This window comes from Mesoplodon mirus (genome assembly GCF_964341445.2).
Source record: "Mesoplodon mirus genome assembly, chromosome: 8".
NCBI classification, from domain to species: Eukaryota; Metazoa; Chordata; class Mammalia; order Artiodactyla; family Ziphiidae; genus Mesoplodon; species Mesoplodon mirus.
The window spans coordinates 99,496,824-99,523,127 of NC_138984.1; the positions used below are offsets into that span (position 1 = coordinate 99,496,824).

At 60.8% G+C, this 26,304-nt stretch overlaps 2 protein-coding genes across 4 annotated transcripts in view; one reads left to right on the plus strand and one right to left on the minus strand.

Moving 5' to 3' along the window:
* Positions 1–894, plus strand: part of LIMS2 (LIM zinc finger domain containing 2) — a 31,753-nt gene extending 30,859 nt beyond the window's left edge. For all 3 annotated transcript variants that reach the window (XM_082631394.1, XM_082631393.1, XM_082631392.1), the window contains one exon: positions 63–894. In XM_082631394.1, coding sequence (XP_082487520.1) covers positions 63–210 — 148 coding nt within the window. In that variant the 3' untranslated portion in view covers positions 211–894. The remainder of the gene's footprint in view (positions 1–62) is intronic.
* A 429-nt stretch (positions 895–1,323) lies between these two features.
* The window catches only part of MYO7B (myosin VIIB), a 91,832-nt gene continuing 66,851 nt past the window's right edge, over positions 1,324–26,304 (minus strand). The window contains exons 23-48 of the mRNA XM_082630160.1: positions 25,597–25,806; positions 25,296–25,463; positions 22,255–22,332; positions 21,979–22,106; positions 20,635–20,761; positions 18,490–18,609; positions 17,290–17,463; positions 16,460–16,687; positions 15,449–15,616; positions 12,233–12,350; positions 12,019–12,145; positions 10,564–10,730; positions 9,394–9,575; positions 8,415–8,545; positions 7,981–8,138; positions 7,665–7,818; positions 6,988–7,143; positions 6,012–6,117; positions 5,087–5,200; positions 4,783–4,870; positions 3,832–3,938; positions 3,168–3,353; positions 2,825–2,941; positions 2,524–2,607; positions 2,220–2,339; positions 1,324–1,843 (exon numbers count right to left, since the gene is read on the minus strand). Coding sequence (XP_082486286.1) covers positions 1,742–1,843; positions 2,220–2,339; positions 2,524–2,607; positions 2,825–2,941; positions 3,168–3,353; positions 3,832–3,938; positions 4,783–4,870; positions 5,087–5,200; positions 6,012–6,117; positions 6,988–7,143; positions 7,665–7,818; positions 7,981–8,138; positions 8,415–8,545; positions 9,394–9,575; positions 10,564–10,730; positions 12,019–12,145; positions 12,233–12,350; positions 15,449–15,616; positions 16,460–16,687; positions 17,290–17,463; positions 18,490–18,609; positions 20,635–20,761; positions 21,979–22,106; positions 22,255–22,332; positions 25,296–25,463; positions 25,597–25,806 — 3,618 coding nt within the window. The 3' untranslated portion in view covers positions 1,324–1,741. The remainder of the gene's footprint in view (positions 1,844–2,219; positions 2,340–2,523; positions 2,608–2,824; positions 2,942–3,167; positions 3,354–3,831; positions 3,939–4,782; positions 4,871–5,086; positions 5,201–6,011; positions 6,118–6,987; positions 7,144–7,664; positions 7,819–7,980; positions 8,139–8,414; positions 8,546–9,393; positions 9,576–10,563; positions 10,731–12,018; positions 12,146–12,232; positions 12,351–15,448; positions 15,617–16,459; positions 16,688–17,289; positions 17,464–18,489; positions 18,610–20,634; positions 20,762–21,978; positions 22,107–22,254; positions 22,333–25,295; positions 25,464–25,596; positions 25,807–26,304) is intronic.

Sequence of the window (26,304 nt, forward strand, 5' to 3'; positions counted from 1 at the left end):
GGGCTCTGGGCTGGGGGTCCGAGGAGACCCCGGCTCTCCTGGCTGCTGCCCCTCCTCCGCAGGAACAAGTTCGTGGAGTTCGACATGAAGCCCGTGTGTAAGAGGTGCTACGAGAAGTTCCCGCTGGAGCTGAAGAAGCGGCTGAAGAAGCTGTCGGAGCTGGCAGCCCGCAGGGCGCAGCCCAAGCCCGCGGGCCTCCAGCCCGCCTGAGAGGCCCGCCCGCTGCTCCCTGCGGCTTCGCTGCCCGCCCCCGCTGCCTGAACCTGCGGCTTCTCCCTGCCCGTCTCTCCGCTCAGCATCCTCCTCCCCACCACAAGGCATCCCGTCCCTCCCCTCCCTCCTTCCATGAGGCCAGAGGCCACGGGGCAGGGGCCTGGGCGTGGCAAGCCTGTGACACATCTTCGTCCACAGCTTCAGCCCGAGGTCTTCCAAGGACAGAAGCAAATAGGGCCAGGGTCACCTGGGTCGGCCTGTCCTGACCTGTCCCATCCCTGCAGGAGGCCTCGTGGCTCACATTCTGTGGCAGCTTGGCCAGCTTCCGCCCCCCGGGGCCCGGGTGTAGCCCACGGCCAGGTGGCCACCCGGACCCCAGGGCCTTGTGGGTGGGCGCCCCCGGGGAACCACCCTGCAGTCCCCCGACCACGCACGCGCTCAGCCAAGCAGGAGCCTCGTGCCCAGGCCAGGCCGGTGAGTCCTGCTTCTTCAGCCCACGCAGCAGCAGGAGGGCCCCCGCTCGCCCCGCCGCCAGGGCACACGCTGACTCCCCGGTGCAGCCTGGGGCCAGGAGGTGGTGGGCTCTGGTGGGCGGCTCGTTCCTGCCCTCCGGGGAGGACAGCGTGGGACCCTGGTGTTGGGACTCACACTTGCACAACAAATGAAGGCTTCTCTACACGACCCCAGGGCTTGCGTGGTTTGTGACACTGCGGTGGACACTCTGCCGCAGGGTTAGGGAGACAGACGCCAGACCGGACAGGCATCCCAGGGCCAGGCTGCGGACAGAGACCCTCAGTCCTTGAAGGCTGGCCCGGTGGGAGGAGTCGGGGGACAGGCTCCGACAGGGCTGGCGGGGGGCCGTGCGCCCAGCCCAGGCTCCGAGGCCCCGCATGCAGCTCCGCCCTCGGGGCAGCGAAGGCAGCGGCCACCTCCACCAGACCCTCCTGGCGGTAGCCCGTGTCCGGTGCCGAGTGGGGGAAGGAGGAAAGGTGTGCAGAAGGGCCCGTAGAAAGTGTCTCCGCAGTCTGAGGAGGAGGAAGGGAAGGGGGGCGGGTGGAAGGAAAGGGAGGAGGGAGACACGAAGGAAGTCACTCCCTGAGGACGGAGCTGTCCTCCGCTGGGCCTGGACGGGCCGCAGTGCTTTTTGCTTTCTCTGGAAGGAACCCTTTGCTGGACCTCCTGCCCACCCGAGCCCCAACCCGACCCTCGTCTCTCGCTGACACACTCCCCACTGCTCTGCGGAACTTTTATTGAACATTCCTGGGGCGGGGAGCGTCCTCCCCGCCATCCATCCGTCGGCCTGGAGGCCTGCCAGCCCCGGCCCTGCCCTTCGGCCCTCAGAGTCAGCACCCAGGGGAGGGGGCCCCTGGAGTGCCACAGGGTGGTGGTGCTGGGGGTTCTGGGGAGAGGGTGACTTGAAAGGCTGCCACCAGAGGGCAGGCCTTGGGCCCAGAGAAGGGCCCTCGGGAAGTGCCACCAGGACACCCCGATTGCGAAGGATGGCTGAATGGGCAAGAGGGCCCCGCTGCTAGGGACCGGCCGGGACTGAGGTCTGGGGGCCCCGCTGCTTGTTCACGGTGCTCAGCAGCTGCTGCACGTACGAGGTCAGCAGGTCGTCCATCTTGTAGCCCTGGACGGGGGGAAGGGTGGGGTCGGAGTCTGAGTGGTACAGCTAAGCGGGGCTCGGGCCAGTGGGCAGGGCATGAGGAGAGAAACAGGGCTCCTGCGGCCGGGCCCCGAGTCCCCTTCCCTCCCTGGGACCACAGGCCCCCCTGCCAGGCCTTGTTGCTCCCCTGGGTGACAGGCCCAGCCCTTCCTGAGCTGCACCTCCTTCCTCTGCCGGCCCAGCCTGGCCTGCCCACCCCAGGCATGGGGGCCACGTGCTCCCAGGGAGCAACTCGCCCGGTGGCCAGGGGGGTTGGGTCAGGGTCGGGGAAACCCAGTGTCCGGAGCCTCTGGGTCCTTTGTGTCTGGGCTGGGAGAAGACCCCCGGGCCTCGGGCTCACCAGAGAGGTCTCACACAGCAGGCGGCTGCCCCGGCCCAGGCTCCCCAGCACCATGTGGAAGTAAGTGCTACCGCTGCTCCAGCTGGCAATCTTGGTGAACGGGTAGGTGGTGAGCAGGTCCTGGGGGCACAGCAGGCGGTGGGAAGGAGCCAATCAAAGCCCAGACGGCCCAGGGGCCCTGAGTCTGAGCTGCTGCCCGGGGTCCTCCAGAGCCCACGGGGCCATGTGTGGGAGGCCAGGAGGGCAGCCCCACCTGTGCAGGGGCCCCAGGACCCTGGCGCAGTCCCCGGGGTCCTCCCACTACCTTGGTCTTGGGGTGGATGAGCAGAACCCCGTGCCGGTTGATGGCGATGAGGATGATATCCGGGTAGGAGGGCTCCGAGGTTTGCTGGGGAGGGAGGGGGGCCACAGTGATCACAGCCCAGCCTGGGAGGCCAGGCGGCCCCTCCCCTAGACGCATGCACGCACACACGTGCACACTTGCTCCCCCAGACCTGGCCGCTGGCCCTGCCCGTGGCGTGTTTAGGGGAGAAGCTCAGGCTGCTGGGGCCAGAGCCGGGGGGGGCCTGCGTGCCCAGGATGGCCGGGCTTGGGGCGCGGCCTACCTTCACCTCGAAGAAGGCAGACCCGAAGGTGGGCCACCGGCAGATCCACTTCAGGAAGGCCACCTTGGCCTCCTCCACTGTCATGTCCCTGCGCTTGTCACAGGCCAGGAGGATGCGCTGGGGGAAGCAAGGGCCAGTGAGGGCCTGAGTGGAGGCCACTGCCCGACCGGGCTGCCACACAAGGCCCCGAGGTCCTGGCCCAGAGCGGCAGCTGCTGCCTGAGGCCGTGGACAGCGCGGGGAAGGTGCTACAGCGGACCCAGGCCACCCCCGACGGTGGCACCTGGGCGGGGTCCCTGTAGGGGCAGCAGCCGAGGGGCCCCTCCCCAGCCCCTGCCAATGACCTTCTTCCATTCCTCTGAGGACATCAGACGTGTGAGGTTCTCAGGCACGAGTTCCCTCAGGACCTTGGGCATGCTAGCTAGCTGGGACCGGTCATTGCCAAACTGGGCCTTGTAGATGAGGCCTGCCAGGTGGACGGCATCCTCCTGCGAACACTTGTGGAACCCACGCAGGTACTTGGGCAGCTCCTGGGTGCAGGACAAGCTGGACTTTAGGCTGCAGCCACCCCCGGCTTCACGCTCATGTGGTAGCCCGCCCCCATCCAGGAAACCGAGCCCGCAAAAAGCTAAGGTCATCAGGGTACGGTGTCCAGCGCAGGGAAAGCCGCCGAGTGGAGGCAGGGCTCCCTGCCGTCTCGCCGTGGAGGCCGAGGCCTGCTCTACCCGCTTCAGGGCGAGGGCCAGTGCTCCACGGGCTGCAGGGCTCTGCGCGCCTCCCCGCCCCGGCAGGCAGGCATGCTGAAGGTGCTGGTACGGCCGCTGTCTCCAGACGCCGCTGTCCCTCTGCTCCTGGCTCCAGAACCCTCAGGGGCGCGGCCGGCCCACCGTGAGGCCGTGGGCGGGAGCTGGGTGCCCAGGGGCAAGGCGGCCGTGCTCCACTCTCAGGGCAGGTGTGGGCTGGAGCGAGGGTGGCCCCAACGCCCACCAGGAGGGGCGGCCCGGGTACCTGATGGTAATGGAGTATGGTGTCTGCCTTCACATCTCTCCCTGGGGCCACGCTGAGCCACAGTTTCCGCATGAAGTACACCTGGTAGGGGAGCGTCACAGCGGCCCCTGGACAGGGGTGGCAGTGAGCACCAAGCCTGTCCCTGGCCCAGCAGGCCAGGGCGCTGCCCACCCACCCCCGCACCCTGCCCCTTGGCCCCTCGCATCGCCGCTGTGTTTGCTACTGCGGCCTCCCCAGCTGGACAGCCTCCACGCCTCTTCCTCCCTGGCCCCCAGCTCTTCCTCATCCCTCAAGATGAGTGTAGAAGCCCCTCTTCCGGCAGCATTCGCGGATCTCCCCGTGGGGTCAGGCCCTGTTCCGCCCTCTCTGCCCCCATGCACCCTCCATCACCCCGCAGTCCCGCCATGTGTTCTAGGCCCGCCGCATGCCCGGCCCCTGCCGGAGTTGGGAGAGCTCCAGGGGAATGAGAATGAATGAATAAATGAACGGGCATAGCCATGCAGGAGTGGCCCGGGGAGCCCCCTGGCCCTGGCCCAGGAGGCAGACAAGCCCTGCCCCGCCTCACATCCCCGCAACGCCCCTTCCCCGCCGCACCTCCCCTTCCCGGCCTCCCGGCCCCTCCCCTCCTTCCCGGCCCCACCCCTCCTTCCCGGCCCCTCTTCTCCGTCCCTGCCCCACCCCTCCTTCCCGGCCCCTCCCCTCCTTCCCGGCCCCACCCCTCCGTCCCGGCCCCACCCCTCCTTCCCCGCCCCACCCCTCCTTCCCCGCCCCACCCCTCCTTCCCGGCCCCACCCCTCCTTCCCGGCCCCACCCCTCCTTACCGGCCCCTCCCCTCCCTTCCGGCCCCTCCCCTCCTTTCCGGCCCTACCCCTCCTTACCGGCCCCACCCCTCCTTCCCGACCCCTCCCCTCCTTCCTGGCCCCAGCCTGCCCCACAGAGCCCTCCCCTCACCTTCCTTCTGGGGCTTGTTCTTCTTCACCCAGTCGGCCACCTGCCTCAAGGAGTCAAAGAAGAAGTCTCCCTCCTTCTGGCTGATAACCTGGGGCGGGTGGAGAGGAGGGCACAGGGAGGCATGCAGGTGTGCGGCATCCAGGGACCCATCTCTGGCCTGGGAGGCTAGGTGCCGCACCGGGGCTCTGACCCCTCCCGCCTACGTCCCTTCAGCCTGTGTGCCGCGGGGGCCTGGCCCAGCGCACGTGGGAGACCCCCGCCCGCCTGCCCTCCCTCCCGGCCCCTGGCCTGCTGGGCCGCGCACCTTGTCCGCGATCTTGATGAAGAGGCTGCAGCCCTCCCAGGAGGCGAGCTGCAGCCGGGCAGCGATGCTGTCGCACACCTCCCGCCCCCGGGGGTTGGTGCCCACCTCCATCATCTGGGCAGAGAGGGGGCAGGGGAACGTCTCAGGACGCGGCTCGGCCCGGGGTGACCCTCAACAGCCTGCCGACTGGGGCTGGGGTCACCCCTGCCCTGTCCTGAGAAGGGCAAGACTCCCCCCCTGGAAACCTGGCCGGATGTGTGTGCTGTTTGGTCACAGGACTCGCCGTCTTGGGGTCCCAAGAGTCCCAGCCTTTTGAACTTGCTCTGAGAGCCTGCCGCCAGACTGTGGGAACTTTGTCAAGACCACAGTCCGCTTGGGGAGGGCTGTGAGGGCCCCCTCGCTCCACTTTTGCCCCTTGGCCGAGGGTCTCCCGCCTCCCACCTGTCCCCTCTGCCGTCCCCAGAGGCCGACTGGGCTCTGTCCGCAGGCACCCCATGGCGGCCCTTGCTCACCATGTCCCGGGGCCGGGTCGGAAGCCCGAGGGGCCCCCAGGCCCTGGGACTCAGCCTTGTTGCCCAGCCCTGTGGCCTCTGCCCCCTTGTGCCCAGCCTGGAATGCCCCCCACACCTTTGGGACGTCCGGACTCCCGACTGCACTACAGCCTCCCCGGGGCCCATCCCTCCCCTGTGCAGCTCAGAGCACCTGAGGGCGCCCAGCACTCAGTTCATGCTCGTGGGGACCAGGGTGGGGCGAAGCGGTAGTTTCGGGGGAGACGGGTCAGGGCTAGGAGAGCGCTGAAGGGGAGACCATCCACTCTATATTGGAAACAGCTGTGTCGGGCGGTGTCTCCCGGCTCTCCTCGGGTGACCCCCGTGGGGAGGGACCTTGCTCTGGCTGCGGGTCCCTGGGGGGCGCAGGGCCTCACCTCGCTCGTGTCGTTGGGCAAGTAGATCCTGTGGCAAATGCGGGAGATGTTCTGCTCCATGGCCTCCACCTCCACCTGGTGCGGGGGCTGCTTCCGGGGCCCCGTCCTGGAGCAGACAGTGCACACGCTGCACGTGCCACCCGACACCCTCACCTGGGCCCGGCCCGTCCCCAGCCTCTAAGCTAAGCTCTGTGCCAGGTACAAAACAAAAGCCAACCCCGAGACCACCGCCATTCCCTGGGGGCTGCCCTGCCTGCGGTGCTGGGCACATGGCCTAGAGGAGGCACCAGCGGCCAGCCTGGCCTCACTCCCAGGTGCCCCGAGGTTCTGAGGACACACATGGGGAGGGGACCCAGGCTGGCCAGGGGTCCTGGGCCCGGCACCAGTAGGCAGGGTGGGTCGTGTTCTCATTCCCACACAGCTGGGCGGGGAGTTGGGATGGGGACACCCACCTTCCCCACCGCGACCCAGGGTGCCACTCACTGTCACGTCTGCTCACCAGGTCACCCCACCCTCTCCCACAGACACAGGAGACCAAGCCAGGGCTGGAGGACAGGCAGAGCCGGGGAGGAACTGCAGGACGGGCTGGCAGGGATGGGTCTGAGCTCAACTACTGTGGGCTGGGCTAGGGGGACACACAGCTGGCTGGGGACATCAAGGTCATCCTCTGGCCTCAGAGTAGTTCCTTCTCTGCCCTGGACAGGCAGCCACGGGGGAAGGAGGAGCTCATGGCCAGAAACCTCCACTGACCAGCCTGGCCGCCCTGCGACCCTCTGGGGCCTCACTCTCCATCTTCCTCCCGGGCTGCTGGGACCTGGTCCCGCCTCCGCAAACTGACACCAGCCTCTAGAGAGGAAGCCGAGCCTGGCTCCACTGGCGGGTGTCCCCACTGGACCATGAGCTCCTGAAGGGCCAGCGGGGCCCCCCGGCTTCCCCAAGCCGACGTTCCCGGGGGCCCAGGAGCTGTCAGGCTCACCTCAGGACCCTCTGGATGCGGCGGCTGCAGTCAGGGGCCAGCACCTTCCTTCTCCGCGTGTCTATGAATTTCTGGGCGTGGGGAAGCAGCGCCTTGCCAGGCGGGAAGAGGCCGGTGCAGAACCACAGCAGCTGCCAGCCCCGCTGCTCGCTGTGCCTGCGGATGGAGGCGCCGGTCAGCCCAGGAGGGGCCCCCCCGGAGGCCCGGGCCAGCCAGGCACCTCGGGGAGATGGGGCTTTGTAGGATTTATGCTATGAGCTGAGGCCTGCCTGAGGCCCTGGGCAAGGCAGCCGCTGCCCTGCTGCCAATGCCACCAAGGCTTCCCTGCCCACGAGGAGGGGAGGGGGTGCTATTGTGCCCATTTTGTGGAGTAGGGCACTGAGGTTTAGAGAGGCTAGGGCCTGCCCAGGTGACAAAGGAGAGAGGGGGAGAGGCAGGGCCCAGGGCAGGTCTGCCTCCCCCCCACCCCCCCGCCCCGACTCTGGCCAGCCCAGGAGTTCAGGGACACATCGGGCCCCAACCTTCCCACCGTTACTGCGAGGGTCGCCTCTATGAGGGGCCGCCTCCCCCTCTGAACAGTGGACACAGCCTCGGGGGCTGGGGCGAGGCCTGAGGGGGCCCTGGGCATGGCAACCCGCGCGCGCGGTGCCCTCTGCCCCTCCCCGGTCCCCACAGACCTGTTGGTGTTGTGTGTCAGCTGCTTCAGGATCTGGCAGTAAACCTCATCCTGCAGGGCCGCCTGCTGCAGGGCCGCCGAGAAGATCTGGTCGGTAAGCTCCAGGGAGCTCCAGGCCTTCCGAGAGGGGTAGTCGCCCATGTACCTGAGGACGGGTGCAGCCGTCAAGGAGAACGCGCCGGCGGGGCTGCCTGTCACCGCTGACCCCCGAGCCCGGCCCCGCGCGGACCCTGGGGCAGCGCTGTGCCCTGGGAGATCTTCCCCCCTGGCGGGTGGGCGGGCTGCGGGGCTGGGGCAGGCTGGCCGGGAAAGGATATCGATGAAGATCCGACAGGCGACGTCCCGCAGCTCGGCGTCGGCGTGGACGCGCCTGAGCAGAGGCTGCCGCAGCGGCTCGGCTGAGTGGGCCCACAGGTGGCCCCGGGTCCGGGCCAGGGGCAGCACGGCTCTGCTGACTGTCTCCTTCTCCGGAACCCTGTCAGGGATCGAGGCAGGGGTGAAGGCCTCCCTACCACGAGCCACGCGCACACAGTGGCAAGAGAGCCCCGGGCTCCAGTGCAGGTCCCCACGGGGATGCCCTCTGTGCCCACAGCACTCAGCTCAGAAACGGGGTGGTCGTGGGAGGGTCAGAGGGTCCCCTCCCTGCCCAGCGAGGCCAGGCGGGCAGTGCACCTGCTTTCATGGCCTCCAGCCCCCAGAGAGTAGAGAGAGGCTGCTTGGGGTGGGTTCTGGGGGTGGGCAGGGCAGTCACCTAAAAAACTCGTAGGAGAATTCCTCCAAGGTGTGCAGCTTCTCCTCAGGCTGCTCCTCAGGGGCCGGCTCTGCAGGCCGCCCCTCCTGGGCTGCCAGCTTCCGCTTCTCTCGTGGCATGGCCAGCAAGCTCTGTGAGGGCATGGGTCTGTGGGTGTCCAGGAGCCTCTGCCCACTAGCTCCTCCTGGCCTGGTTGCCTCAGAGACTCGGGAGGGGCCGGACCACGGGGCTGGATAGGCCTGGGTCTACCCTTCTTGTGTCACCTGCTGTGTGACCCAGGATCAGTGACTCAGTGTCTCTGAGCCTGTTTCCCTTCCCTTAGGAGGGCTCTCAGGCCCACTCCTTCCGGCTTCAGCACAGGTGCCAGTCCCTCAGGGATGCCTTCCCAGACAGGGCAAGCCCCCGCCCTAGGATTTGCTCCCATAACAACAGGTACTCCTTCTTGGTGGCACTTCGTTCACTTGCCATCAAGTCGTCATTCGTCCCCGTGCTCCTTGAGGGCGGAGATACTACTGTGTTCAGTCCTGTACTGCAGGCACAGGGCATGCAGTTGGCACTCAATAACTGCACGCTGGAAGGCCTGTCTGTCCTGTCTCCCTGGGGGGCTGGTCTTGGGCGCTGGGGTGGGGTGGCCGTCAGGGGTAGGGAGACTTGAGCCCCCCTGGGTCAGGGTTTAAATGAGGCTGACACAAGGATGGATGCATCCCCAGGACACTCCCTGGTGGGAGGCGTGGAAGGAATGCCCACTGATTGAGCACCTACTAAATGCCGAGCACTGCACCAGGCACTCACTGCACAAGCACTTCCTGACTCTCCGTCACCCCAGAAGGACGATGGGGCTGGGCAGAGCTGACGTGATTGCCCAGGATCCGTGAGGTGGGTCCCCGGCCCCTGAGCTAGGACCCCGGGCCGGGCATCTCGGCCACCTCCCCAGGTGCCCACGGGTACCCAGCTGAGGGCAGGGGAGCATATGAGTTACCAGCAGCTCTGCCGAGGGCTTGGTGACCGTTGGGATAGTGTAGAGGCAGGCCGTGGGCACCAGCCCCGTCTTCTTGGTCCTGTCATTCTGGGCCAGGGTCCAGTTCTCAGAGGTCAGCAGGCCCTGCTTCGCTGTCAGGATCAGCAAGTCCCCCTTCTTGAAGGGCAGGAGGGTGGCATCATCTACAAATCCAGGTCACACGGACACACACACGGGGCAGAGAAGACGCCATTTCCCAAGGGCTCAGCGGAGGCCACAGGCTATGGTGGCATCCTGTGGGCCATGTCCTTTGACCGGTGGGGAAACGGAGATGCACAGCAGTGGGCCCAAAGCCACCCTGACCGTGAGCTGGTGGTGGGATTCCCAGAGCTCTGGCCCTCAGGGGGCCTGGACAGGCACAGAGCCTGGGGTGGCAGGAACTGGGGAGACCTGCTCAGACGCCTGACCAGGAGATGGCTGGCAAGCCGGGAGGCAGGTGGACCAAGGGAACAGAATACCAGCTGGCAGTCACCAAGCCTGCCCGGGAGCTGGGTGACCTCTCTGAGCCTGTTTCCTCAACTGTAAAATGAAGAAAGTCATCCCTCCCTCCTGGGGCTGTTGTGAGGATGGAATGGGCCCCAGTGGCAAAGCTTCTGCTGACGTTTCTTACTGCACTGAAGATCCTGTGCACAGCCCTCCCCTGCCCCCTCCCGCCTGAAGCCTGATTTCCAGCCATGCTCAGGGAAGCCGTGGCCGAGAACTCGACTGCCCGGGCTCACCCCGCCCCCAACCCCCCTCCTGAGCTGTGTGGCCCTGGACAAGTTGCGTCCCTTCTCTGAGCCTCCAGTCCTTGTCTGTAAAATGGGACAACAAGGCAGCTGTGGGGATGGTATGCAAGGCACGGGAGGGTGGCCCAGCTCTTCTCTGCAGGTGAGGGCGCTGGCCCTTCCCATGCTTCCGGCACAAGGACAGCCCTCAGCGCACTTCACTTTGGAGGGTTTGAGACCCCTCCTGGAGTCCCCTCATCTTGCACATGGGAAGGCCTTGCCTACCGCTGCCCCCCGAGTGCTTGGTGGCCTCTCTCCCTCTGTCCGCTCGAGTCCTTGTGCCCTGCCTGCCACGTGACCACCGGGACCTGGCACGAGCAAGCCACCCACCTTCACCGGGTCCCCTCCCCACCTGGCTGGGTACCTGTGGCCTTCCTGTCCTGCAGGGCCATGGCGAACACGGACCTCTCCTTCAAGCCCTCCAGAAACATGGCCACCAACTCGGCGATGGCCACGCTGCCGGGGGACCTGAACTCGAACTCCTCTTCGTGCAGCGTGACGAGCACCAGCCTCTGCCCACCCTGGGCCTCCCTGAGGGGGAAAGATGACAATGTGACCAGAGGTCTACTCCACCTTCCCCCTGGGTCAGCCCCTCGACAGCCTCGGAGGCGTGACCCGCCTGAGTTACCGATGAGGAAACCGAGCAGCGAGTCCAGAGCCATGGCAGGGCCAGGGGCTGAGAGCAAGCCTGCCCCGGTCCCAGGCCCCGCTGTGTGTGTGGGCAGGTGAGCCAGAGCTTAGGCTGCCATGAGCTCCAAATGCAGTGGTGGTACTGAGCCCCAGTCTGTGGGGTCAGCTCCAGGCAGGCAAGGTGGTGGCCAGCGTGGAGGGCCACCACGGGGCCACCGCAAAGAATGGTGGTGCTGAGATGGAGCACCAGCCTGGGTGAGCTTGGGCGAGCTGCCCAGCCTCTATGTGCTTCCGTTTGTTTATCTGCAGACTGGGGGTGCTGGGGGGACTTACTGGCATAGCAGAGAGTGCCCAGCACAGTCAGCCTCAGTAAGTGGTGGCTAGCCTGCGCCCTGCACACACTGGTAGTGACCACAGTGGCCATGCCACACCGGGCTGTGCTTTTTTTTTTGCGGTATGCAGGCCTCTCACTGTTGTGGCCTCTCCCGTTGCGGAGCACAGGCTCTGGACATGCAGGCTCAGCATCCACGGCTCACGGGCCCAGCCGCTCCGTGGCATGTGGGATCCTCCCGGACCGGGGCACGAACCCGTGTCCCCTGCATCGGCAGGCAGACTCTCAACCACTGCGCCACCAGGGAAGCCCCCCGGGCTGTGCTTTAACCAAGCAGGGGCTCTGGCAGGGCACAAGCAGGCCTTCCCGAAGGGCATGGAGGCCTTCTCAGAAGGTGAGAGCCATGGAGAGCACAGGGACGGGACGTCCGAGGTCCCACCAGGCGTGCAAGGCCGCCCTCGTGCTGTTCTGTGCCCTGCACACGCAGCCCTGTCCCTTGCTCCCTCTCCCAGATGGCTGGCACCTCCGAGTGAGTGGTTCCCACCCGTGAGAAGGGAAGGAGCTTATAGGTGAACGTACACCCTGGAGGCTTCAAGCTTATGTGCCCCTTTCCAGCGGGGCTGGGTTCTAAAGGAAGCTTGAGAAGGCAACGCGTGATGTGCAGACACAGTGCTGGCCCTGGGACACTGGAAGGTGGCTCCCGATCCAACGGCCATCACACCACACGTGTGATGTGGTATGAGCCAGCCGGGCTCCCAGGGACAGTGTCCCTCCTCCTCTCCCTGTCTCTCCTGGAGCCCCCAAGGGCTGAGGTTGTGGGGAGAGAGAGATTTGGGGCCTCTTCCCTCAGGGCCCCACCTGTTGGTGATCAGGCTCATGACCTCTAGGAAAGAGAGTTCTAGGAGCATCTTCTCCTTCTGGTCCAGGAAGTACAGCCCCTTCCAGTTAACAGCCAAGATCAGCTGAGTCTTGGGCAGTCGGGGGCCTGGCGGAAGGAGACGGAAGTGTGAAGCCTGGGCTGGCCCGGGATGTGGGCCGAGCCACACCCTCCTACCCGGTCAGACACCGTTACCTGAGAGTGTGGTGACTTCAAAGAGGCGGGAGAAGAGCAGCGGCCACTTCAGGAAGGCGGTGTCCACCACCTGCTCTTGCACGGCCAGTGGCGTGGCCTGCTTCTGGGTGTATGATGCCTGCTCGGAGGACATGATGATGTGTCACCTCCATCACTCATCATCCCCCACCTAACTACTCACCCAGCGCCCAGGGTGCTCATTTGCTGGATCATTCTGTGAAGCCTCTGCCTAAAGCCAGGCCAGTGCCGGCGAGGGCTGGGTGGGAGGCTCTGGTGGGCTGGGGAGGACCCCCTCACCGGTGGTTTTGAGAAGGAAGGAAGGCTTTCCCCTCCTCAGTATCAGAGCTCCAGAGGCTGTAGGGCCAGGCTCCGGTCTCAGCCTGGAAGCCTGTGAGGGTCACGTGCAGGCGTCTGCGGGCCCCTGTCTGCAGGCCCCCGTCTGCGGGCTCAGGCGGGCTCTCGCCAACACTGGCCTCAAGGGGCTGCGTGTTGCTCCGTGCCCAAGGCCAACCATGGTGTGTGTGTCTGTGTGTTGCTGGTGCCCCTCTCTGCCTCTCTTCTGCGGAGCTCTTCGTCTGCACATTTGGGAGGCGTCTTTCAGGGACCTTCACCTCAAACCACCCCCCACTGAGTCTGGTCTCACCTTCCTTCCTCCCCCGTCCTCGGCTTTTCCCCACCTTCACCCTTTCCTCTCCCTCATCTCACTGCTCTGTGCTCATCACTGGCTGTAACATCCAACTGAGCTTTCTTGTTAGTTTGTTGAATAAAATGTTATTTCTCTTGTTCCTACTTTGAAAGGTGGTTGGGTAACATTCAGATACTGGATTGGGGGATGTAAATTGATACATCCTACCTGAGACTTGGCAGTATGCAACGGGTGTCAAGGATTTTAGAACATTCACACACTCTGAAATCCCTTTTCTAGAAATTGATCCTGATGAAATAACCGGCAAACATACAAAACTTGTATCTACAGAGAGGTTCACCTTGCTGTTTTAACAGTGAAAAATGGGGCATGACCTTAGCATTCATCAGTAGGAATCAGTGAAGTGAATTATAACTCATGAATACAGTATATGCAGCCCTTAAAAACACAGAGATCGGTATTTAGTGACACAGAAGTAGGGCCGCAAACTATTAAGTGAAGTAAAGAAGCATGTTTTAAAGTTATCTAATGATAATCCTATTTTTATTTTTTAAAAAGGTATGTTTTGGGCTTCCCTGGTGGCGCAGTGGTTAAGAATCCACCTGCCAATGCAGGGGACACGGGTTCGAGCCCTGGTCTGGGAAGATCCCACATGACGCGGAGCAACTAAGCCCGTGTGCCGCAACTACTGAAGCCCGCGTGCCTAGAGCCCGTGCTCCACAACAAGAGAAGCCATTGCAATGAGAAGCCTGCGCACCGCAACGAAGAGTAGCCCCCGCTCGCCGTAACTAGAGAAAGCCCACGCGCAGCAACGAAGACCCAACGCAGCCAAAAAAAAAGGCGTGTTTCTCTCACTCCAATCATATGCATGTCTCCATTGTGTACATGTGAATAAGACAGTCTAGAAGGACACATGCCACAGCTTAAGAGGGATGAGCTCTTTGATGTGATATTATTGCTGATTTCCCTGTTGTTTTTGTATTTGTCTGTATTTTCTGGTTTATTTGGTAATGCCCAGGTTTTAAGTGTTTAATGGAAAAAAATCAGTGAAACTATGTCCACTTTGGAAAAAGTGTGGTGTGAATTTCCTAATTCTTTACTCTCACCCCAACTCCCCCTTCCCAAATTACGAAGCCACTTCTCACTCATGTTCATCTGGGGTTGTGTGCATCTCGTTCCCCTCCGTCTCGTACTAGCTCTAAAACGTCCATGGTCTCTCCCCTGTAAACACATCCACTCAGGCTGGGAAACAACAGAAGCAACCAACAGGGTTTGCTTCGCCAAATTCCCGTTCAAGGATTGTCCCCAAGGGATGCTAGCCACTGCCTTGTGGAACAGAACATATGTGGTCAAGCTTGTGTGGGGAACACTGGGTAAGATAATCAGGCTTCTGTCCTGCAGGACTTCTTAGAGCCTTTCCTAAGGGCTGTGCACGGTGACACCCTAAGAGCAGGAAAGAGCAAGCTGCAGCCCCTGACGCAGGCATACAGGACCCTTGTCTATGGACCCACTTTGAGCACCTCCTTCTGTGTTGCCAGAATGGAAGGCGTGCTGCTTGGTCATGCTCCCTGCCCTTCTCCGCACTTGGATGGCCGGGGCTTATCTCCCTGCCACTGGGCTGTCAACCCCTGACAAACAGGCGTCATGCTGCCTTCGTATTTCCCACTGCCTGTCGTGTTCTTTCTTGGCCCCCAGTGCAAGTTAGTGCAGGGGAGGCATTAACCAAAGGGTTGTATCCTCAGTAACCCCCCGTGCACAGCTCTCCTGCAGCAGCTGCACCAGCCAGCCAGGTCCTCAGAGATGCCTTTGCACCCTCAGGCCACGCTGCAGAGCAAAGCACCCTATGAGGAAGGAGGCTCTGACAGAGGGCCGGGTTTGGGACAGCCCTGTGGGGAGGGGAAGAGAGACAGGGGGACTGAATCAGACAGCCTGTCTTTGTCCCCTCTTGGGGTGGCAGTTTAGGAGCAGCAGAAACCTCCGCTGGTGCGGGTGACCCCGAGAACAGGAGTGGGTGTTTGGAGATGCAGGTAGAGGCTTGGGGACGAGGCTGTGGGCCTCTGGGAGCCGCCTTTACTTGGTGCGGGCTGACCAAGCAGGGTTAGAAGAGCGGCAGCCCTCCATGCTGTCCAGAGCCAGCCCGGGGCACATAGGGCCCAGCAAGGGGACACCGTAAGGCTTGGGGCCAGGATGGGGCCTCACAGGGCGGGACTGGTGCCGAGGCAAGGGCGCGCTTGCGGTCAGCAGCTGGGGATGCCCTCTTGCGCCGGAAGGCCAGGGCCCAGCCCGACACTGCAGTGGAGACCAGTGCAGGGCTGAGCTGCCCTGACCTATGGCAGGATGCCACCGTGGAAGGAGGAGGGAAGACGGAATGGGCCTGTCAGAGGGAGTGGACCTGAACGAGACTCTTTAAACCTGAAGAGACAAGGCTCTGCTGAGTGGCAAGTTAGCCTCCCAACCCCCCATGAGTGGGGGCTCGTCACGGGGTCTCCAACCGCTCTACACACCCCAGGGCCCCCAGGGCCCCCAAAAAGAGCTGCACAGCCCGAGTGCACAGGCTCTGGGGAACTGACCTTGGCGTGGGCGGCGGTGACCAGGCTGGCCCACTCCTCTGGGGACTTGGTCCTGTACAGCTTGGGGGGGACACAGCTGGGCAGCAGCTCCCGGACGGCCTGGCTCCCCACAGAGGCGCCGAGCTGCACGGCGCAGCACTGGGCCAGCAGTTGCACCAGATCTTTCTCCTGCACAGCCCGGGGGACACACAGCGGGGGGGGGTGTTGAGAGCCCACCCTCCCCCAGGACACTCTTGCCCCGGCGCAGCAGAGGTGACCAGCCACCTCCGCTAGGCAGGACCTGCCCCTCCCCCAGCACGGCAGAACCTCCGTGGGCCCCGACTGGGCCCCGACGCGGGCTGGGCTCCTGCTGGCAGGCAGGGACCTCCCAGCGGCCTTGGCCTGAGCCCTGCGGGGCCTCTGCCTGAGGACAAGGGGGGATCCCCTGTGCCCCTCTCTCAGCCCTCCGGAGCCAGAGAATGTGTGGGAGGGAGCTCTGAGGCCTGGGTGGAGCCCCAAACACTGCTGTCTGAGTGGGGTGAGTGTGGGCGAGGCCTTCACCCTGTCTCCCCCAGTCCTCACTGGGCAAAGGTGACCAGTGGCCACCCCTGTATGGCCTCTGCAGGGCTCATGTGGGTGGAAGCCTGTGTAAGGCCCCAGCATGCACAGCACAGAGCAGGGTTCCTGCTCCAAACAGTCCTGTTCTTCCCGGGAGACCAAAACCTTGCCCGGCCACCCAGCTGCCTGCCCTCTGGGCCCCCTTTTCCCCTCGCCCCTGCATGTGCCTGCCCACTGCCCCATTCCAGGAAGGCCTCCAAGGCTACCATGGCTGCCTCCGACCCCCAGGGCAGCACCCCCGGGCCCACTCCTCTCCCCTGGCTGCCTGCCCCCCACGCTCCCCACGGGCATCCCTGGCGGTCACAGCCCAGCTGCCCTTGCTCGGTCCCCGCCGCCCCTGCACTGGAACAGGGAGCTTCCTCAGGCTGTCTGATGGGTGGCTCTTCAGGGCCCTGACGGCTGCGGTCCCCTCACCTTCTCGAAGCTGTACTCGCCGGACCGGACTCCGTGGAGGACTTGGTGGTAAATGAGCTGGGTGCTGACCGGGTCCTCCCGGGAGTCATGCCACGGGGTGAAGAACTCCTTCCGGAAGTAGAGGCGCCATGGCGCCTGGCGCTCGCTCTCGCCCCTCTCCCGGGCCAGCTGCTCACACTGGGCCAAGGTGTCCATCACGTGGTCGTGCCCACTGCCCAGGGACCAGAACTGAGGCCAGAGTCGGGGCGGCAGGGGTGAGCGACTGCTGCGTGTCAGGCCGCCCCACACGCCCTTGGCACACGGAGGACAAGAGCCCGCTGGACGCCCGAGGGACTCCTCCCCCAGGGGGCGTGGCCTGTCAATCACCCTCCCCAACACTGCACCCCGGCCCGCCCTGCCCACAGGCGGCACATGCCCACGTGACGGGGTCGGAACACTCTGATTGGTTGGTTGGCGTGAGCACGTCTCGGTCTGAGGCTGTGGGCGTGGGCGTCAGGGCATCTGGGGGGACGACGATGTGGGGTTCAGGTCGGGGAGTGTTGGTGTGACCTCCGCATTGCTACATGGGAGTCTGAGCTCCCCGGCGTGGGGGGCTTGAAGCAGGATGTGGGCATGGCAGGGGACCTACCAGGTGTGCCTGTGACACCGTCTGGGGCCGAGGTACAGCCACTGGGCTGAGCGCATGAGTGTTGGGGCAGGAGGGCAGGTTGCCTGGTTAGGAGGCATGTCTGTGAGCGGGAGTTTGTGTTCGTATCTGTGTTTGGCAGCCAGCAAGGCGAGCGGTGGCTAGGCTGACAGGCGGGTGGTGGATGGGACCCCCTGGCCAGTACCTTGTCGTACACGGCAACCTGCAGGGAAAAGCCCACGTGGTCGCTGAGGCCCTGCTTGTGGGCGATGTGCAGGCAGACTTCCCGAGACGTCGAGGCTGAGTCCACCGAGACGGTCAGGCTCTCTCCAGTCGCCAAGGTCACATGGATCGGGACGCGCTTCTTGGACTTGACAGCCTGGGGACAGACGAAGGCTCAGGTCCTCTACCCGGGAGGCTCCTGGACTCAGCTGCCGGCGCTGGTGCTCCCGGAACCCTGGGATGGGAGGCCAGTCCACCATCCCCTCTTCCCAACCCGCTGCCCCTGCTGGCTCATCCCCGTGGGTTCCAGGGGGAGGGGCCTTCTGAAGCCCCACCCGGTTTGGCAGGGAGTTAACAAAAGTCCTGGCCAACGGACATCTGCTACTGAACTGACAGACTGGGCCAGGGCTGCGCCCCTGGGATGCAGCCGGCAAGTGGGAGGCCCAATTTTAACATGAGATCCCTAAGCTTTGGCTGGGTGACTCAGAATCACAGAAAGTCAAGAAGCTCTCAGAAATGGCTGGGTCTCGTACTCTGGAACATTTTGGGTCCAAGGAAGCCACTGTTCCTCTCTGTGTACACCACACCGCTAAGGCAAGTTCACATGCAACTCCAAGGCTCATGGGCAGAGCAGGTAGATGAGGTGGAAGGGGGGAGGCCCTGTGGACTCGGGTGGCAGGACGAGGATGGGAGGGGGTGTGGCGGGAGGTTACCCTGGAATAGGGCACCATGGGGCACAGACAGTGAGTGCCTTTCAGGAGCTGCAGGTATAGTGGTGGGCAGGGGTGTCCCCTCAACCCTGCCAGCTTCTGAAGGACCTTTCCTGAGGATACTGCAGGAACTCACAGGTGACACAAACAACATTGCCACCACGGCAGACAACCTTGGTTGGCCATATAAAATGCACATGTCCTCGGGAGGGGTAACGCTCTAAGCAGCCACTCACACCCTGCAGCTAAGGAACTGAGTAGACTTACTTTCCCCTTCAGCTGGTAGGGCCCTAAAGGAACGCCTATTTAGATTGGTGGCGTTGGACCAGGCCTGGGGAGGGTCACAGGGACCACAGGCACAGAAGGCGGTGGACGGGCCCGGAGCACACACTTCCTGCCGGCAGCCCCATGAGCTGTGCTGGAAGAGCCATGACGGCTGGCACCACCCCACACGGACCGTCTCTCGCCCCTACCTGCATCTCCAGCCAGGAGGGCGGCTCCGTGCGCACCCCGTTGGCACAGGTGCGTCTCAGGCGCTCAGCACAGAAGGGCCCGTAGCCGACTGGCCCTTGACTGATGAAGTTCAGCAGATACTGGTGGGCGAGGAAGGGAAGGGCATGAAGACACTTAGAATAGAGGACACTTTCTACTTACTGTCCAGATTCTAGAAACTGTGATGCTAACTGTAACTATGGATGTTGGATGTGTTAACTAACCTTACTTGGTAATCATTCTGCAACTCACACCTATGTAAAATCACTACACTGTACACCCTACACTTGAACAATGTTATATGTCAATGATATTTCAATAAAACTGGAAAAAAATTTAAATGAAAATAAAAATGATAATAGTGTTGGCAAAGGTGCATTGACACGGGGCTCTCACACTGGGAAGAAATATCAATTGCACGGCATTTCGAGGAGTCATTTGTCAATATGTTTTAAATAGTACATAGTTTAAAAATGTACATACTCTTCGACTTAATAATTCAAACCTATGATAAAGGGAGATATATAGTTTTTTTGTTTTTAATTTTATTTATTTATTTAGTCTTTTGGCTGCATTGGGTCTTCGTTGCTGTGCGCGGGCTTTCTCTAGTTGCGGCGAGTGGGGGCTACATTTCGTTGCGACGCGCGGGCTTCTCATTGCGGTGGCTTCTCTTGTTGCAGAGCACGGGCTCTAAGCACGTGGGCTTCAGTTGCGGCACGTGGGCTCAGTAGTCGTGGCACGCAGGGCCTAGTGCATGCGGGCTGCAGGAGTTGTGGCACATGGGCTCTAGGGCGCATGGGCTTCAGTAGTTGTGGCGCGCGGGCTCAGTAGTTGTGGCTTGTTGTCTCTAGAGCACAGGCTCAGTAGTTGTGGCGCAGGGGCTTAGCTGCTCCACGGCATGTGGGATCTTCCCGGACCAGGGTTCAAACCCATGTCCCCAGCATTGGCAGGCGGATTCTTAACCACTGTGCCACCAGGGAAGCCCCTATAGTTTTTAATCATAGTGGTGTTTATGGTGATGGGCAATTGGAAGATGGATCCTAAATGTCCATCAACGAGTGAAATACGCGCTGGGACAGCACTAACAGATGGCATTAGCACTGCCATTTGGGAACAGTTTATGACATGAGAAGACACATAAGATAAGTGAAAGCTGCAGGAGAGCCGATGCTCAAAATATGTTTGACAAGATGCTGAAACAAGGCATTGAAAACCTTTTTGTCTCTCAGAGAGATTCTTTGAGGAGATGCAGCCTGGAAGGGTTTACTAGTGTCAAGTGTGGCCCAGGGCCCAGGGCAGATGGCCAGGGTGACCACACTTCCTGCTGTCCCTGAAGGGACAAGAGGTAGTGAGATTGTTTTCTATGTGATTCCAAGTATGACCCTATCACACCACAAAAGGCCAGGAATTGTAACGGAAGTTACCTCTGGGTGTGGGGATGACTTTTATTTTCTTTCTAGACTTTCTACATATCCTACATATTACTTTTTTTTTTTTTTTTTCGGTACGCAGGCCTCTCACTGTTGTGGCCTCTCCTGTTGCGGAGCACAGGCTCCGGACGTGCAGGCTCAGTGGCCATGGCTCATGGGCCCAGCCGCTCCGTGGCATGTGGGATCTTCCCGGACCGGGGCACGAACCCATGTCCCCTGCATCGGCAGGCGGACTCTCAACCACTGCGCCACCGGGGAAGCCCCCTACATATTACTTTTATCATCAGAACCAAAAGGTATATTAGAGTAGCAAAGGCTGGGACCTCCAACACTTGAAAGCACCTCCCTTGTTAGTTCTAAGGCCTAGAGAGAGATGCTGCAGCCAATCTCTGGTTGGTGCCCACTCCTCAGACCCCTTTGCCTTTTCAGTGCCCACTGCACCCATTGTCTCATTGTCTCCTGGTGACTGAGCCCAGGTAAGATGACCCTGCAGATCCTGATTAGGGGTTGGAAGGAGCATCCTTTTTTACAGACGGGAAACTGAGGCTCAAAGAAGCCCAGGCACTGATACCCATCCTAGCCTGCAGTAGCAGGAGAACTGGGCCATGCATGGGTTAGGATGTCCGGACCTGCTCCAGGGCCCCGGGCCCACCCGTGCTGCCCCCGCCTTCAGCCCCTGCCCCCGGCCCTCCCCACCTTCAAGAACCTTTCGGAGGGCGGGAAGCACCCCAGGCACAGGCCAAGCAGGATCCAGCCCCGGGCCAGGCTGCTTGTTTTGTAGTTCTCCGAGAGCTGCTTGCAGATCTGGCAGTAAATCTCGTCCCTAAAAGACATGGAGTGCTGGGAGGCCAGGCAGGGGGCTTGCTCTGGCAGAGAAGAGGAGACGGGGCACAAGGACACACAGCTCCTTCTGCACCCCTGGGGGCAGACATGTTTGCAGGGGGACCTCCAGCCTCCTCACCTCCAATTGCTTTTGCTGCATGCCCTCACCTCCCCGTCACATCCAGGCCCACCGTGGACCCTGTCATCTCCCAGGACTGTGCTCCCTCCAATGTCTCCCCAGTGGGCTCTGTAGCCCCACTCTTTTTTTTTTTCCCCTTAATATTTATTTATTTATTTGGCTGTGCCGGGTCTTAGTTGCGGCACGCAGAATCTAGTTCCTGAGCAGGGATTGAACCCGGGCCCACTGCATTGGGAGCGTGGAGTTGGATTTATCAGAAAAGGTTTAAAAACTACCATAACTGTGCTCAAAGATGTAAAGGACACTATGCTCATAGTGAATGAACAAACAGGATATCTTGGCAGAGAAACAGAAACTATAAAAAAGAACCAACTGCAAACTCTAGAATTGAAAAATATAATATATGAAAAAAAATGTTGGATGGGTATAATAGCAGACTGGGGAAGACAAAAGAAAAATCAGTGCATGTGAAGATAGATTAATAGAAACTATCCAATCTAAAGAACAGAGGAGAAAAAAAGAATGCAGGGATGAACAGACCCTCAGGGATGTGAGGGATAATATAAAAGTCTTCCATAGGTTTAATTAGAGTTCAAAGGAAAAGAGAGAGAGAATGAAGTAGAAAAAAACATTTGAAGAAATAATGCCCCAAATTCCCCCAATTTGGTTAAAAATAATAACTTAAAATATGTGAACCCTTGAGATACAGTAGTCTGTCCCTGAAAGCAGTATACATGGTTCTTTAAATTTGTATAAAAACACAATTCCTGTAAAGCAAATTGTATATAAAGCAAAATATATATAACATAAATGAGGGACTTGCCCATTTAAACGGACTTGCATTAAAGCTGGTTATCAAATGAATCACCAGCCCATGATGAATTTGTCTTCCTAAAACTGGGTTTCACCCAGGGGTTTTAACACAGAGCAAATAGAGAACCCTTGATGATAACGTCTGCTGTCCTGAGACCCAGCCTGCAGGCCCCAGGGTAGGGAGCAGGATTGGGCTGCAGCCATGGGCTGAGAGCCAGTGAGGGGTCCCATGTTCTGAATGGGGTGCGACGGGGGTGGTGACTGACCTGAGGCTGGGTCGCAGGATGGCATAGCCCACAATGAACTGCACCTTCTCCAGATTGGACATGGGTCGGTCTGAGATGGGGTCGTCAGGATCAAATGCCTCTTCCCCGATATTCAGCTGGCTGGCCACCTTGAAACCCAAAGGCGGCAGTCAGGACAGCTGAGATTCTTCCCATTTGCAAAGGAGGAAACTGGGTGAAAGCCTGGAATGCTGCCGCAGGCCAGCCAGCGGGCAGCAGAGCTGGGAACAGGCCCAGGTCCCCTGTCCCTGGGCTCACCTGGCCCGTGACCCTGGAGGACCGCTTCAGCTTCATGGAGGAGATGTCCTTGGTCCCTCTGTTCCTGCGGTTGGGCCTCTGTGGATGGAGACAGTTCTTGAGGGATGGTGAGCTGGGGTAGCACCTCCCAATCTGACCCAACAGTGCCTAGGGTGGGGCTAGTCTCCAAATCCCTCAGCCATTTCCCAGCTGATTCACAAAGCACCGAGCAGCCCCTCATCTTGACCGAGCTGTGCAACAGTGACAGGTGTGCATTGCCATCCTCACAGCTGAGTGAGGAAACAGAGGCGAGGGAAAGTGAGAAACTGGACAAAAGCTGCTCGGCCAGTCACCAGCCCTCTGGGAGGGCTCAGGACTGTCCTGATTCCAAAGCTTGGACCTCTCGCCAGCCAAGCGGGCTGGGTCTGAGCCCAGGTGCCCAGGACAGCCCCAGGCTATGGTCATTCTCTGTGACAATTTGGTGGATGAATTGGAATACACTCCACCCACTGCAAGGTAGGGGCTTTCCCAGAGATCAGAAGATTCTAAGCTGCGGGGCTGGGCTGGGTGGGGAGGGGTCTGCCCCCAGCCACCATGATCTGCTGGTCTCCTTAGGCAGGGGTCACACCCTGTCCTGATGGTGTCATGAGAAGTTGCTGCCAAAATTAGAGCTCAATGTGGGACCGGGTCCAGGGCTGGGCACCAGCTTCTGGCTGGGCTAAAACTGGTTTGCCACACAGGGGACAAACATAAAACACGTTAGGCTGGCGAGCGGGGGTGGGCAGGGCTCACTCAGCCCACTGCTCCTCCTCGGGGAGGCACACGGTGGGTGCTTCATAAATGTGCAGGAAGGAACACTTGACATCTGACCTCTGGGAAGACAGTCCTCCCTGTGCTCACCTTCCAGAGGTGCCAGTGGCTGGACCACCTCCCAGCGTCCCCTCCCTGAGAGGTGGCCAGCCTCCAAGGTGGCCCCCAGTGGCCCTTGCCTCTTGACATTCTCGCCCACCGTGGCCTGTAGGCATTGAAGCTTCCTTCCTGCTGTCTGTCTGAGGTCACCCATTGTGGAGGAAGCATATGTGAGAACACTCAGGCAGCACCATGGAGAGGCCCAGGTGGCCAGCGCTGAGGTCTCCTGCCAGCAGCTACGTGAGCGAGCCATTTGGAAGCAGATCCCGTAGTCCCGGTCAAGCTGGGAAACGACAGCTTGACTGCAACTTCACCAGAGACCTTGAGCCCGAACGAACCAGCTAAGCTGCTCCTGACCCTCAAAAACTGTCTGAGGTAACGAATGTGGGCTGTTTCAAGCTGTCAAATTTAGGGGGTAGTTTGTTACACAGCAATGAATGACTATTACACTCTGCAGAGCCCACATCTCTAGAGGTCAGGGAGTCAGGGCTTGAGTTTGGGCAACTTCCATGTAATCCCTGGACCAGATCTGGCCACGTGATGCCAGGCTGCAGACTCCCTTAGATGTCTATGCAGTTGGTCTGTACACAGGACCTCACAGCTATCTGAGCTGCGGTATGGGGCACTGTGATATTGTGATTTCTAATAAGAAATATATATTTGGTCTTTGTCCCCATTACTGGCACAGAGCTCCTAAAATCCTTGGAATTTCCTGTGGTAAAGGTGTCTTTTTATGTTAATGAGGTGACTTTTGGAAAGCACCTAAGGGTGGGTCTGGTTGCCAGGGGACAAGGGGAGCGGGGAGGGGTGGGAGATTCAGTTCAACTGGCTCAGTGGCCAATGATTTCGTCAATCGTATCTATGTAATGAGGCCTGCGTAAAAACCCAAAAGAACAGGGTTCAGAGAGCTTCCAGGTTGGTGACCACTTGGAGATTTAGGGAGAATGGTGCCTGGAGAGGACATGGAAGCTTCTTCTTTTTTTTTTTTTTTCTATTATTTATTATCTACTTTTTGGCTGCACTGTGTGGCTTGTGGGATCTTAGTTTCCCGACCAGCGATTGAACCCGGGCCCTCGGCAGTGAAAGTGTGGAGTCCTAACCACTGGACAGCCTGGGAATTCCCCATGGAAGCATCTTAATCTTTCCCCACACCTTCCCCTATGCACCTCTCCCATCTGGCTGTTCTGAGTTGTATCCTTTTATAATAAACCAGTAATGTAGTAAGTAAAATGTGGCTCCGAATTCTCTGAGCCGCTCTCGCAAATTAAACCCAAGGAGGGTGTCGTGGGAACCTCTGATTTAGCCAGTGGGTCAGCAAATGAGGAACAATCTGGACTTGTGCTGAAGCAGGGGTCTTCTTGAAGGACGGAGCCCTTCATCTGTGGAATCAGACGCTACCTCCAGGCAGATAGTGTCAGGATTGTGTTGAATTGTAGGACACCCAGCTGGTGCTGAGAATTCTTGGTGGGGGAAAATCCACATACGTTGGGATTGGTGTCAGAATCATAGGCAATCACGGGACTCCTAACGCTGGTGGGCCCCGGTGTTATCACTGCTGTGTCATTCCTTTGGACTATTTTGGTTAATTCCACTAAGATGACATCATGAAACCAGGGCTTTAGGAAGGACTTCTGACCAAAAATGGATGTGGATGAACCTTCCATCAGAGGACTGGGCAGAGCATGGGTAAAGAACTTGGTCTCTGAATTCAGCAGAACGGATTCAAAGCCCAGCTGTGTCCCACGTATTCACTGGGATCTGGGGACACGTCACTTCACTTCTCAGGTTCTCTAGCTACAATAAACTTAATAATCCCTACCTTGAAGGGATGGCTCATCTGGAAATTAACTGAAGACAAGCAACTGGCACATAGCACGTGGCCAGTCAGCAATAACATCTGTTGTTAGTATTACTGTCCCATGTTCAGAGCCTGGGAGATCCTCTCCTACGACGACTGTATAATTCACCAAGTCCTGGGTGTTATGCCTGACTCATGAGTTCCTGAGTGCCATTCAAGACCGAAAAGCCCCGGGGGCCCCTGGGTCCAGCAGGCGATGCTCACTCCACGTCTTGCCTCCCCCTCCCAGTCCAGCTTCCGGGGCCTGGGGACACCGGAAGGGTGTATGCCCTTTGCGTCCCCGCCCACTGCGCACCTGTGCGGATCCGCCGTGTGCCGGGGGCTGGGCACTGCTCTCCCTGCCCAGGGCGTCATGGATCTGCCGCATCACCGAGCCACCACGCAGCGTGTTTCTGGCAAAGAGCACTGGCTCCGGGATGTCACCCATGAATCTCAGGATGATGTTCCACACAGCCAGGGCGGCCTGGGGAGACGGGGACAGAGTGCCCGGCTGGAACCCAGCTCCAGCAGCGTGGAGCCCACAGCACCCCACCCGTTCCTGGTTCCCGCTGAGCCAGGGGGAGGCCTGAGCCACTAGAAACCAGAGAACCAGGTACCGAGCAGTCGGCATCCTCCTCGTGGTAAAGCAGAGGGTATCGGAGGGGCCGCCGGATGTGTGTGTGGCTGGCTGATCTCTGAAAGTAGGTCACGGCGAACTTGGGGAAGGTGTACTCGGCCAGGCCGTCTGCGTCCTCCTCGGGGTCCTCCATCATGGGGACCGTGTCCAGGTCAACCTCGGGTAGCTTCTGGGTCTTCTCTTCCAGATCCTGGGTGCCAGTGAGAGAGAGGGACAAGGGTCTGCTGTCCTTTCAGATGTGACCTGGCAGCGTGTGCATCTTTGGGGGCCAGGGAGCCCCAAGAAGGGTCTGTCTGGTTATTGATGGGGTGCAGAATTATCCACTGCCCCTTGTGTTGGGGACCTCCCCAACCCTCACCCTCGGTGGGCCCCTGGTGGGCTGCCGGGTGCTGGGCAGGCCTCGGTGTGAAAGCCCCAGGTACCTGGCACCCTCTGCCTGCAGACCTGGGCTCTCCAGACACCCCCCACTCCCTACCCGCTTCCTGCTTGCTTCTGTCAAGTGCTCCTCCAGTGGAGGGGGGCCGGGCTGCCCACACTGCACAGATGAGTTGTGTGGGAGGAGCCTGGGCGGGGGCAGGGTGAGGCATGAGCACCTTGGGGGGCGCCTAGGTCACTGGCCCAGAGCAGGATGCGGTGCGAGTCAACGGGACAGCCCCGGAGCTTCCCTCTCCTCCCGCCCTGCCGCCCC